Below are 13902 nucleotides of genomic sequence, written 5' to 3'. Positions count from 1 at the left end.
CCAGAATATTCTGTGAACTTCCATGTGCATGTCACACTAACTCAAAATGCCTGTGGGCAGCATTGCGATGTAACAGTGGCCAGTCCAAGACACGAGGCCTGAGGACATGCAGATTTAGACAATGGGGTTACAGTCTGAGTGTGGCTGTGTTGTTAGGGCACAAATTCCAACAGGGTCACTGCGTGGTCTGTTCCTCCATGTCAGACCCATCATCCACTGGAGCAAACTGGATCCCACATTTCTTTACCACACTGTGAATACATTTGCAAGCCCACATGGGGGAATTGACTATTAATCAATCACTTCAGAAATCAACCAACTATTTACATTGTCTTTCATAGAAGATTCTGCTCTGGTAGTGTGAAAAAATTGCTTTTTTTTCAACATATGAATCATGAATGTCATCTTACGTACATTTGTGCTGATTTCCAACCATTTTTAGGAAACAGGGCAGTAAGGCTGCTTTGTGTTCTTGACCGAGTTCACTTTTACCCAGTTGAGTACTGGTATCTGCCACATGCAGTACATTCATGCATTTCTACCAAAGAAAGAATTACAAAACACATTTTCATAAAACAATACAAACAATCAAAAGATAGCTTTCTTAAAGCCTATCAAAAGTGTGTGAGGCAAGCACAACCACACACAGTAATTAATTGTCCATTCACATGTGGAAAACAAAGTATTTTTCACCTTCAGACATGACAAGCCTAAGGCCTCATAAAGCCCATGGGAGTATGGTTCACCGTAAATGTGAATGGTCACCATGTGTGTCATGCTTGGTTCCCAGTGGGGGAAATTGTCAGGCCTCCTTGTTGTCCCTGGAGACAGCAGTGTCGATGTAGCTGTCCTCGTCGTCTGCCCCAGCATCCAGCTCCTGGGCACTGGTCTCCATTTGCTCCGCCTCAAGGCTAAAGTTGGAGTGGCAGTGGGTAGTGAAGAGGTCAGGCTCCTCCTCCTCATCTTCCTCACGCAGTCTTCTGTGTCGGTAGTCAAACATCAGCTTGTAACATGAGGGCGACTTGACCGCACACACGATCAGCAGGGAGGTGCCAAGAGCAATCACCACCACGGCCGCCAGGAACTTCCAGCTGCTCCCCGTGGCTGGGATTCCCTCGCTGGCCTCTGGGAAAGAAGAACAGCATGCATAGAGATGCAATCAAGAGAAGCAGTCAGTTCAGCCAATGAAATCACTCGATAGCCAGGCCTAGCAAAGTGAGATGGCATTACTGGCATCATCTAAAGTCAAACATTGAAAATATTTGCTCCATGGCTATGGCAATTTGAAAACAAGGCTTGAATCTCTTGGCTGCATGTCACAGTATCATCCTTCACTGATTTACCTTGTGACTATGGCATACCTGTATGTACCAAATTCTATTGAAAATGGCCTAATATGTGAGCGATTATTATCTTGTTAGTTAGCCATCTATCCATATGGTTAATAACCTCCACACACACACCTGTTGCGTCTTAATTCCAAGGCTATTACAGTGTGAGGGCCCCTGTTTTCGACATAACTTCCTGTGCCCTGTTTCCTATGCGAGTCGCTAACATTCTCCAGGTAATCATCATTTTCTATTGCTTAAAATCATCATAATTTTGTTACTGTAAGTACCAGGGTAAACAAAATGGTATGCTCTGATTTGTCTCTAACCATTCATACAGTTAATTCATATTATTTCTGCCCTCTATGATGTGCAGTTCCAAGAATTTCAGAGCCTCAGTCAAGGAAAGTCATTCTTTAGTTCCTCACAAAGAGAACAACATCCATAACAGGATCAATATATTAACTAATCAATTTCTAATTGCTTACCTTTATTGGAGCTGGTCAGGTTACCGCTGTTATTGTGACCAGTAGGGTGTGTGTGCATGGTCAAGACTGAAGTGGCTGCAGTGACTGATGGTGCTCCAGTCGTTTTTGGCTCCATGAAACATGTAGCGATGCTGTTCAAGATATTTTTACCAGCTTTGTCCTCTGGATAGGCACAAACTGCCCCCTGATCTGGTAACGGAATCCACATTTACACATTGTTGTTGTCAGCAGCCAGTCATTCAGGGCAACTCACAAACATTGGAAAATAATACTGAACCAAATGTACAAGACACGTTTGCACCTGAAACGCGTCCTCTTTACTCATGTCTTACAATGAGCATATGAATTTCAATTAGGGGTGTAAGAAAATATCGATACACTTGAGTATCGCGATATTATGTTTTGTGATACTGTATCGATTCTCAAAAACACTGTATCGATTTTTAATTAATAGTTTACATTAGGGGTGCAACGGATCACAAAACTCACGGTGTAAGAACCACTGGACTCACTAGTCTGTAATATTGCGACAGCTTCGACTGCGAAGCCTGACTGTATAGCCTGATGCATATATATACATTTTACACTTGATTGCTGGACTTAACTGCCAGCTAGCTAGTTAACGTTAGTTTCAACAAATTTGAACAGATGAAGCTGGGTGCTAGTTCTTTCATTAAGTTAGCTAGTGATAGCTAGATAGGTATTGGTATTATCTAGCTAGCAGGTTAATGTCAGTTGTAACTGGCTAGTCACTTAGCTAGCTGGCTGGCACAGTTAGACACAAAGCTGTTCATACAAATGTTCGAATAAACTTGCAAACATAAAACTATATCCAGAAAATTATTAATTTATTGTATGACTGAATAGTAAGGGAACGAGTGAGCGATTTCAGACGTAGCCTTCGTCTTCGCAACACTTCTGCTAAGTAAATTTGCTGTTTTTTAAAATGGTGCTTGTATCTTTTCACTGCAATTCTGCATCAATATTTAGAGAATTATTACTTTAAAAAGTAACAGTGGCAGTAAAACTGTATTTCACACTATTATGGTTAAACTTTGCAATTAATTCGCGGTTCACATGCGTGCCGAACCGTGGGGGGTGATCCGTACGGATCACGGATCAACTACGATCAGTTACACCACTATCCGCTTAAGTCGTGACGTATCGACCTTCCAATAATACTGTTTCCGAGTACAAGCCTCTACTGAGTTGGCTGAGGCTCTCATTTTTACAGCATGTCGCAGTGCTGTGTCCCTTGTCGTTTGACTAGATCCGAGTCCAAAAAAACTATTCAGTTATCATTCTGCCGCTTTCCTTGCGATGAGAAAGAGAAGAGGAAATGGCTGCAGTTGATAAGGTGAGTTACAATTCTTACACGAATGAAGAAAAAGTTTGGCGCTAGTGGGCGATAACGTTAGCACCCACTGTCAAACCACCCACCCACCCAAAAGTCAAACCGGCCCTTTGCGGATACCCCTGATATAGGTTGCGGGTTTTATAGGGTGTTTCTTGCTATGAACCCACATCTTCATTTTTGGTTGTCAGCCCTTTTTCTGTGCTGCCCAGCTAAGGCGAAGATAGCTAGCTAGCTCCCCAGCAGTTTGTCTAAAGGTTAATGGGGTTGAGGGAGAGGGTGCTGCTTGCTACTCAGCAGACTGAGTCAGAGTTTCAGTATGATCGCAAGCTTGTCCAGGGAGTATTTCTCCACTCTCTTTATCAGGGATTCAATGAGAAGTGCTCATATGTTCGAACAGACATTCGCACCATGCTCTCAAACCAATACATTACAGATGATACCCTCTTAGAAGTAATTACAAAATCTGTTAATGCTGAAACTGAGAGACAGAAACGCCTAGGGGGTACAACCAAGTCCAAAGTTGCCAGTGTCAGTGCTACACCAGGCGATAATAGTGAACAGAGTCCAAACTGAAGTAAAGGCAAACCGTGATGCTATCCATGACCTCACTGCTCAGGTTTCTGCTTTAGCAAGAAGTTTAGAACTTTTTAGAAAAAGTAGTATACAAACAACAGCCTGAGACCACGCCCAGCCCAAAACCAGTCATCAAGCCTGAAGCCAAGGGGAAATGCAAGTCCTGTGTGTCCCAGGGGAATGACCGTTGCACCCATTGTTTCAAATGTGGACAGTCAAGCCATCGAGCGGTGGGTTGGTCTTTCACAATACACTCAGATGGGAAATGGCGGGAAGGCACAGGGACAGGGACTACCGGCGACGGACAAAAGGCAGAGGGTACCCAGTTACGATGAACTGTCTTCGGACGTGAAATGTGAGAACTTCTGTCCAGGCCAGTGGTAAAAAGGAACGATTAGCTGGTTTGATTGGCAGCAAGTGTTTGCTTAATTATCATCTCAATGGTGTTGAAGTCCAGGTGTTGCTAGACAGTGGAGCACAGGTTAGTGTTGAAATGAAGCCCATTGAGAGTCTGTTGACTGATTGTGAGCTTCATGTTACAGCAGCTAATGGAACAGAGATACCTTTTGAAGGGTGGGTTGACATTCTCTTGGAGATTCGGAGTGGCAGTGGAGGTAAAGTAGCAATCAATGTGCCTGTGCTTGTAAGTCAGAGTTATGTAGACCATCCACTGCTTGGTTTTAATGTAATTGAAGAGATAATCAAAGAAAGTGCAGAGAAGATGAATGGTGTCAGTCTATGTGATCTGCTATCTGAGGCAATGAAGGTGCAGAGGAAAACCGCTGAATGTTTGGTCTCCACAGTTCGGGAAGTACGGGCGGTGCCAAGCATTAGTGTGGTAAGACTGGGTAAGATTGGAGTGAGGATTAACAGTGGACAGCTACAAGACGTGCGGTGTCACATTAGGTCATTGCCTGAGGGAGAGACTGTGATGTTCGAACCGTGTCTTGAAAGTATTGTGCCAGAAGGCTTAGAGTTGTTTTCTGCCCTGTTGAATGTTCCTCATAGTGCCTCAAAGACAGTGCCGGTGCCTGTATATAATGCCACTCAGCATGACATCTACTTACCTCAGCGAACGGTACTTGGCACGCTGGAGCCAGTAGTGCACAGTAGGTCAGTCAATGCTGGGCCGACGTTTCAGACACCTGTTAATCAGAAGCAAGATCAAAGTCAGTGCTCAGCCAGTGTAATGTAACCACCAATACTGGGAGAGTGCCGAAGAATTGTCGAAAGAAATGGCACCCACCTGTTGATCTAACCCATCTGCCAGCACCTCGACAGGAAATCATTCGCCGCATGTTGTATGAGGAGTCTGATGTCTTTGCAGAAGACGATAGCGACATCGGTTGCATCCCTAACCTTAGATTGAAAATCAACTTGTCGGACAACCACCCTGTGCAAAAGAGCTACAATTCAATCCCTAAACCCTTGCTTCGGGAAGTGAAGGAGTATGTACGGAATCTGTTGGATAGGGGTTGGATAAGAAAGTCAGAGTCTGCATATTCATCCCCAGTGGTGTGTGTCCGCAAGAAGGATAGCAGCTTACGTTTGTGCGTCGTCTTCAGAGAACTGAATCGTAAGACCATACCCGACAGACACCCATTAAGTTCGCATACAGGGACCTTTTAGGACAGCTGGGAGCCAATTTGTGGTTCTCCATCCTAGACCAGGGGAGTGCATAACACCAAGGCTTTGTCAGTGAAGAATCCAGACACTTAACAGCGTTTAGCACCCCTTGGGGCCTATATGAGTGGGTCCGTCTGGGTTTAACGAATGCTCCAGCTGCTTTTCAAAGGTGCATGGAAGAGGTTTTGGAGGGCATTAGAGATGAATCCTGTGTACCGTACTTGGATGATGTGCTTTGTTACTCGAAGACTTTTGAGGACCATGTGAATGACTTAAGACAGGTCTTGTGTCGCATGAGGGAACATGGCATTAAGCTTCGTCCAAAGAAGTGCGAGATTTTTAAGAGACAAGTTAGATACATAGGATGTCTGGTGTCCGCAGAAGGAGTCCAGATAGATCCTCAAGATGTGGAGGCGGTAAGGGCTCTAAAAGAAAAGAACCCTGGCACTGTCGGAGATGTGCGGAAGTTACTCGGCTTCTTAAGCTATTACCGATCCTTCATTCAAGACTTCTCTCGTCTTGCCAGGCCTTTGTTTGAACTTCTGAGCTTACCTGAAACAAGTGCGCAGATCACCAAGCCACAGTCTAGGGGAGCTAATAGTCAGCCCAAGCGGAAGGAACGTGGTCAGCTTCACTCCAGAACACCTATTACCTGGACTGCCAAGCACCAGGAAGTTGTCTCAAAGCTCATTGACATGCTCACAAATCCATCCATTCTCGTCTACCCCAACTTTGACTTACCATTTGTGTTGCACACAGATGCGTCAAATGAAGGGTTAGGAGCTGTGCTCTATCAGCATCAGAACAACAAGCTTCGTGTCATTGGGTATGGGTCGTGCACTTTGTCTCCAGCTGAACGAAACTACCACCTGCACTCTGGTAAACTTGAATTCTTGGCACTCAAATGGGCAATTTGTGACAAGTTTCGAGATTATCTTTATTATGCACCCAATTTCACAGTCTACACAGATAATAATCCGTTGAAGTATGTCCTCAGCACTGCTCGACTGAATGCTGTGGGACACAGGTGGGTGGGTGAATTGGCGGATTTTCACTTCGACATTAAGTATCGGCCCGGAAAGCTGAGTGCAGATGCGGACACTTTGTCCAGATACCCTTTGAAGCTGGAAGACCATTTTGATGAGCACACAGAGATGGTGTCTCCTGAGACGGTGTCAGCAGTGTGGCAGGGAAGTAAGGTTGTGATGGATAATGATGTGCCCAAGACATAGATGTGCCAATACAGAATGTGGCTGCTGTCACCCCTGAAAACATTAAAGCTGCACAACGAGAAGACCCAGCCATTAATGATGTGATGATGTGTAAACAGAGAGGACAGGTTCCTAATGACAAAGACAAAGAACTTATGACACCAGAGGCAAGAAGGCTGCTATATGAGTGGAATAATTGAGTGTGGAGAATGGAATACTTTACTGAACTAGTGGAAAGTATAAGCAATTAGTCCTCCCTGGAAAGCTAAAGGCAGTGGTACTGAAGAACCTGCATGATGAGATGGGACATGTTGGTGCAGATAAGGTTGTCCATTTAGCACGCGAACCGTTCTACTGGCCCTTTATGCAGCGGGAGATAGGGGACTATGTGACCCAGAGGTGCGCCTGCATAAAACAGAAGCATCCTCATGTGCATCAGAAAGCCTCCATGGGCTCGATCACTTCCAGTGCCCCATTTGAGCTAGCCTGTGTGGATTACCTGCACTTAGAGACAAGTAAAGGGGGTTATGAATATATTCTTGTCCTTGTCGACCACTTCACGCGCTTTGTCCAGGCATACCCGACAAAGAATAAGTCTGGAAAAAGATTTTTCAAGATTTTATTCCCCGTTTTGGCTATCCGGAGAAGCTCCACCACGATCAAGGCCGTGAGTTTGAGAACACACTTTTCCGAAGGCTACAACAACTGTCAGGAATTGCTCACTCACGGACCACCCCGTATCACCCACAGGGGAACCCCGTGGAAAGGGTGAACAGGATGCTCCTTCAGATGTTGCGAACCCTGCATGAGGAAAAAAAGAGTGAATGGAAGGAACATTTGCCTCATATCGTGCATGCCTATAATTGCACAAGGCATGAGGCCACTGGCTATTCTCCATTTTTTCTCCTCTATGGGCGAGCACCAAGATTGCCAATAGACTTGCTGTTTGGCCTGAACACTGATAATGAGGCATCTGATCGTAAGAGTTTTGCAGAGAAGTGGGCTACCCGAATGCGAGAAGCTTACCAGATCGCAGCTCAAAACAGTCAGAAGTCCTCTGCCAAGGGTAAGAAGTACTATGACAAGACAGTGAAAGGTTCTACACTTCAAGCGGGCGACAGAGTTCTCGTGAGGAATCTCGCCGAGAGAGGAGGTCCAGGGAAATTACGTGCGTACCGGGAGAAGATGGTGTACCGTGTGATGGAACGGATTGGAGATGGACCAGTGTATAAGGTGCAACCAGAAACAGGAAGCAAGCCTCCCCGGGTACTACATCGCAATCTCCTGTTGCCAGTTAGAGACCTACCCCTGGAGAATGAACCGCTCAACCAAAGACTGCCTGTAAAAGAAAGACAAAAGAGACAGCAGCTGGTTCAACACTCTGTAGAGCCGGTGACAGACAGCTCAGATGAGGAAGACCTCACTTGCAGTGCAGACCCCTTGGATGGAGTGCCGTATTACAGTTTCAGAAGAGGGTCATCCCATGGTGAGAACAGATTGCCCCAAGCTCCAGATGCTCGACCAGCACTTCATCCAACAGCCAGTGAGTTTTGTCACACTGAGACTCATCAAGAACAGCCAACAGCAGAAACTGATGAACTTGATGAGGAAGTGTCTGAGGTACGTGACTTTGAGATGCAAGATGAGGAAGGAGCATCTGATGATGGAAGAAAAGAGACTGAAGGAGAGAATGATGTAGATCAGGGAGAGGGAGTGAGAAGATCAAGTAGGGCTGTGCGACCAAAAGAAATGTCGACATATGAGACACTAGGCCAACCAGTATACAGACCGTGTAGAGCTGAGGCCAATGCCATTATGTCCACTCCTGATTACCCTTTCCCAATAGTACATAGCTTCACACCATGCTATATCCCTCCAGTATACTGTCCTTGTAGTGTACAACACCAGATTCCTAGTAATAACTATAATTACACTTATTGAGTTTAAGAGTTTTTGGAAGACGTAGAACTTAAAGAAAACAAGAGAAAACTGTTGGGAGACGGCTTTTAAGTGGGGGAGAGTGCAGAGGGGTGCGCTAGTACATGACATTCTTGCCTCACACACAACACATACAGATAATAACACAAGGAAGACTCATACACAGTAGTTCATTAAATTCATTTTATGTTTTATTTAGGTTATTTAGGTTAGTTATATTTAGGTTTATTTACTAAAATTGCCATTTGATAAAACCACGTTAAAAAGGTGTCCAAGAGCGAAGACTGTGATAATTTTGCCAGTTGTCGTTATTGTCATTATGATCTGTGATTTCACTGTAATTCATTGGCATAGTGTTTTCACATGAAGATCCAGGTCCATAGGGGGCGCTCCGAGAGTGATGGGATAGGGAAATGGATGGTGGCTTGCTCGCAGAATAAACTGCGAGAGAAAGCAAATGCCACCAAGTTGATTGTGTCTCGTTTAATCCCATCACAGGTGTGTTAAAATACATATTTTCGTTAAACTAAGTTGTTGGTTTAAACCTCAATGATGTATTGAAGAGTTATATCCGATTTGTGTTGAGAAAAAACAATGTAGCAAGCTTTAAAACCAAGTTTTTGTAAAGTTCATAATGGCGCTAAAACTAGCCGCCACGGCAGGGAGACTAGCTCCGGTCATTGAGTTTACATGAGTTAGAGGGAATTCACGCATATATCGCTGTAAAAGAAGATAAATGAGATGCATATCTAACGATTTGTAAATAGTTCAAATGGTAGAAGTTCTAACCGATTAGGAGGCTCGGTTATGTCAAGGTGATATTGCTATGCATGGTGATAAAGATCACTAAAAATCAATAATGAAGTGAATGCATTAATCGTATGCCTAAGAAAGATATGTTTAACAGTATGAGAAGTAACTACCCTGAAAATGGTCTGATTACAGTTTAATTCATTTAAAAGTAAGCACATTGGAGATGGATTTATTATTGTTCAGTTGATTTGGTACAATCTATCTCATTGGTTTTGATACATTCTATGCTTTATAGTAGTCTTGTTATGTGTATCTGAGACTGATCGCAAATGTATTGTTTCACCTCAGTATTCTCTTCAAAACTATGTCAGTGTGAAGAGTCACATTGTGACATTATGGGAATGAGTTACAGTGTTAAATTGACAGGTTGTCATGTAAAGTGAATAGTTATGTCTGGAACACTGCATTTTTGAGAATTCATCATTCATTAAGAAGTTGTCATTGTCATTGTTATGATTTATGTTGAAAAGCAGAATAAACTGCGAGAGAAAGCAAATGCCACCAAGTTGATTGTGTCTCGTTTAATCCCATCACAGATCCACGCTTGCACCCGGGCGTGGTGTTAACAGAAGGCTTCCGTAATATGGTGAATACAATGGAGCCTCGATCGTTACACCATACCCTCCCAAAAACACATCACTGACATCGCTATGCCCAAGTTGTACAAGGAGGTAAAAACGAGGGTGCTGGAATCTCTCAGCTCAGCTGAGAGAGTCGCTTTGACATGTGACGCTTGGACATCGAGGGCCACTGAATCGTATGTAACCATAACAGCGCATCGCATAATGGATGAGTGGAAGCTGGACTCGTATGTGCTACAAACAAGAGCGATGCATGACAGCCACACAGGAGAGAACATCACAGGGTTACTAAAGGAGGCTGTTACTGAATGGAGATTGGAAGCGAAAGATCCCGTCATTGTAACAGACAATGCATCCAATATGAATGTCGCGGCTGGACTTGGAGACATGACCCACGTACGATGTTTTGCACACAGCCTGAATCTAGCCTCGCAGAAAGCACTGAAATTTCCAGCAGTGGAGCGACTACTCAGCAGGATCAGACGTGTTACAACCTTTTTTCGACGCAGCACCATAGCCAGCCACCAGCTAAAACACAAACAAGACCTGCTCCAGCTACCAACACACAGGTTAATCACAGACATTGTCACAAGGTAGAACAGCTCTTATGACATGATTGAAAAATTTTTGGAACAACAACCAGCCATCTATGCAGAACTCCTTTCAACAGAGGTCAGAAAGAGTGAAAAGCATATCTTCACACTGAGCGATGCTGACATCACATGTGCCGAGGAAGTGCTCAAGGCACTCAAGCCAATGAAGGATGCCAGCTTGGTAATGTTAGAGGAGAGCATGCCCACTCTGTCTATCATTGCACCACTTTATGCCAGTCTTGTCATGGGCACAGAAGAAAGCCTGGATGACATACAGATAGTGAAGGACATCAAGGCTGCTATAACACAAGATCTGGGAAAGAGATATGCCAATGAGAGGGAGACACTGTGCATGGCATCAGCTCTTGATCCTAGGTTTAAGGATCTACCCTTTCTCTCTGAAGCAGAGACCAATGAGACCTACTCCAAAATGACTGATGCTGTGGTGGCTGCCATAAAGAAGCAACAGAATGTAAGTAAATAAATTGATAAATTAGGCTATTTGTTTTTATTACATACATTAAAGGTTATGTGTATAAATCTGAGTGAATAAATATAAATGAAAGATATTGATGACCATTTAGTTTTAATAGTTGGACTTCCATAATTATGTACAAAAAGAGTAATGTGCAATAGGATGAATTTGGGCTCAGATTATGTGTTGTGGTAGTTAATGTGTTTTAGTTAATGTAAATTTACTTTAAAATTAATACTAGTCTGATTTGATGCTTTGATGTTTTTCAGCAGCAAGAGGAGGTGGGCAGTCTGGTGGAGGAGACTGACCAGTCAGAGGAGGTTGATCACCCACCTAACTACCAGGATGGCCCTGCCCCTGCCCCGCAGCCACCCATGAAGAGACCAAGGAGCTCATGTGTATTGGCTGACTTGCTTGGAGCTACATTTGCCTCTGCCAAAGACAATGCTGCACCAAAATCTTTACATGATGCTGCTGTAGCTGACTCCCAGAAAAATCCTCTCAGGTGGTGTAAAGAACACGAACACGAGTACCCTCAGCTATCCAGAGGAGCAAAGCATTTCCGGTGCATTCCTGGCACAAGCGTCTCTGCAGAGAGTTTTCTCCATCGCAGGAGACATCATTACCGCACAGAGAAGTGTCCTGAAAGCTGGGCATGTTGACCAGCTCGTCATCCTCCACAAAAACCTTGACATTAAAAAATAAGCACTGACATACATACAAACTGGAATAACGTGAAATCCCAAGCTAAAAGGATCTGAGAATGTTCATCATCTGTATTTACTGTATGTAACATTGTCTGTTTACAATTTTTTATTTTCATAATTTGTTACCTAAAGAATCCTTCAAGTACTTTTATTTAATTTTTTTTTTTTTTACTGATATAGGGGTCTGATAAATGCAAGATTTTTTGGACTTTTTTGTTCTGATTGCACAAAAAGTAAACTTTTTTTTTACTCAGATTTTTTGCATATGGTGGTGTGTTCTTTATACTATGACAGTTTTCCTAAAATTAGATAAAAAATCACAATATGTTGCCTTGCTTACAGTATCACAATATATCGCAATGTATTGAATCGTAACCCCTGTATCATGATACGTATCGTATCGCCAGATTCTTGCCAATACACAGCCCTACAGTTAATGCAGTGAAATGGGTCAGAGACAGAATACTAATTGTATCTGTTCTTGTGTTATAGATATATTAAAGATAATTATAGATAAATTAAATGACCATTGACCATTGTCTTATAATAAGATTATATGATTTTCTATAGGGTGTAATGAATTAATCACTCAATAGATACACCTACTTGTTGAGCAGAATTTCATACAACTTGCCAGATAACAAAATTTCTGCAGTCTGTAGAAGGTAACATAAGACATGCTATCCAAGAAAAATATCGAAATGAATCACACATTAAATTGGCTAACTGCAGTAATAGTTCATGGTCAGAAGGCAGTTTTGTTTATTCAAACAGCTGAATGCAAAATATGAATGTAAACAGTCTTACCTATTTGTACTCTTGAGCCATTCAGGCAGTTTAGCACCCACAGGAAAACACAAGAGCAGTTCCATGGATTTCCATCCAGATCGAGGCGGCTTAGCCGTTTCAGATCCACAAAGGTGCCATTCTCCAGAGAGTGCAGGTTGTTTCCTTGCAGGTAAAGACCTTCCAGACTGGACAAGTTGGAAAACACCCCAGGTGGGAGCGATGGTATGGAGTTTCGGGACAGGTCCAGCACACTGAGGTCAGCTAAGCCTGCAAACGATTTGGGTTCCACTCTGCTGATGTTATTGGAAGAAACATTGAGGATCCGCAGCTCTGGAAGGCTGGCGAACATGTGGCCAGGCAGGACCGTCAGCATGTTGTTGTCCAGATAGAGCTCCGTTAGTTTAGAGTAGTTTTTTAGAGTCTCAATGTCTACTTCTGACAGAGCTATGGCATTGTGGCTCAGGTTGAGTTTTGTGATGTTAGAGAGTAAATCAGAGGGAATCTGATGCAAGGACTTGCTGAAATTTGTATCCTGAAATGATGGGGACACACAGTATGAATATGATAGATTAACTTTGTTATAAAAAAGAAATCTCATTAACATATTACAGGTGAATTCAAGAGTATATTATATACAGTATAATTATACTGGAAAATGCTGAGGCTGGGATCATACAAGACTCTGTCCTGTTAAGCTTATGTAACTTAAGTTATACTTTAAATATGAAGTACCTGACATAATTCATATATGTGGTTCAGATTAATCTATAAAGGTTAAATCTACACTATTACATTACATTATCATCATTTAGCAGACATTCTTATTAAGAACAACTTACATAGGTTACAGTTTTTTTTTTTTTTTTACATGTTATCCATTTATACAGCTGGATATTTACTGAGGCAATTGTGGGTTAGGTACCTTGTGCAAAAGGTACAGCAGCAGCACCCCAGCAGGGAATCCAACCAGCGACCTTTCGGCTACAAGCCCTACTCCTTACCACTATGCTACATTGTTGCCCTGGCAATGTAGTTTTAATGGTGTACAGTATGGAATCAACTATTTCTAATGTAAAAGATGCAGCTAAAGACTATGAACCTCATTTGCTGAAGCTAATCCTGATAATGATTTAATACGTTTTTTCCTGCATGAGTACCACAAAGTATTCTGATTACTTGCCAACAACAGTAAGCACAGTTTCTCTAAATAGCATACTATGCTGTACTCCACTGACTTACCAGTGTTGAGGCCACCTCAACAAATCCAATACACAAGAGCAGTAGGCTGCTGGATGCCATTGTCTTCTCCTTAGCAGCAATGTATGATGGAGGACCAATGTCCAACAAGTAGAAGAGCAACACACCTACATAAAAGGCTATGAGGAATTTGATGACTGCAGAGAGCGTCACACTTTTGTTTCCA

The 13902-nt window shown here is 43.0% G+C and overlaps 1 protein-coding gene across 1 annotated transcript; it reads right to left on the bottom strand.

Annotated features, from left to right (window-relative positions):
• Window positions 1-802: 802 nt before the first annotated feature.
• Window positions 803-13838, bottom strand: LOC118776514 (leucine-rich repeat-containing protein 19-like). The gene is made up of 4 exons (XM_036526874.1): window positions 13719-13838; window positions 12498-13011; window positions 1817-2005; window positions 803-1125 (listed from the first exon to the last, which is right to left on the bottom strand). Exons 1-4 carry the CDS (start codon window positions 13776-13778, stop codon window positions 803-805), a joined length of 1086 nt encoding a protein of 361 aa, XP_036382767.1. The 5' UTR covers window positions 13779-13838.
• Window positions 13839-13902: the final 64 nt, after the last annotated feature.

This window comes from Megalops cyprinoides, chromosome 4 (assembly GCF_013368585.1).
Source record: "Megalops cyprinoides isolate fMegCyp1 chromosome 4, fMegCyp1.pri, whole genome shotgun sequence".
In the NCBI taxonomy this organism is placed as follows: domain Eukaryota; kingdom Metazoa; phylum Chordata; class Actinopteri; order Elopiformes; family Megalopidae; genus Megalops; species Megalops cyprinoides.
Note: the sequence above shows the minus strand (reverse complement) of the source record. Positions and strands in the feature narration are given on the sequence as shown.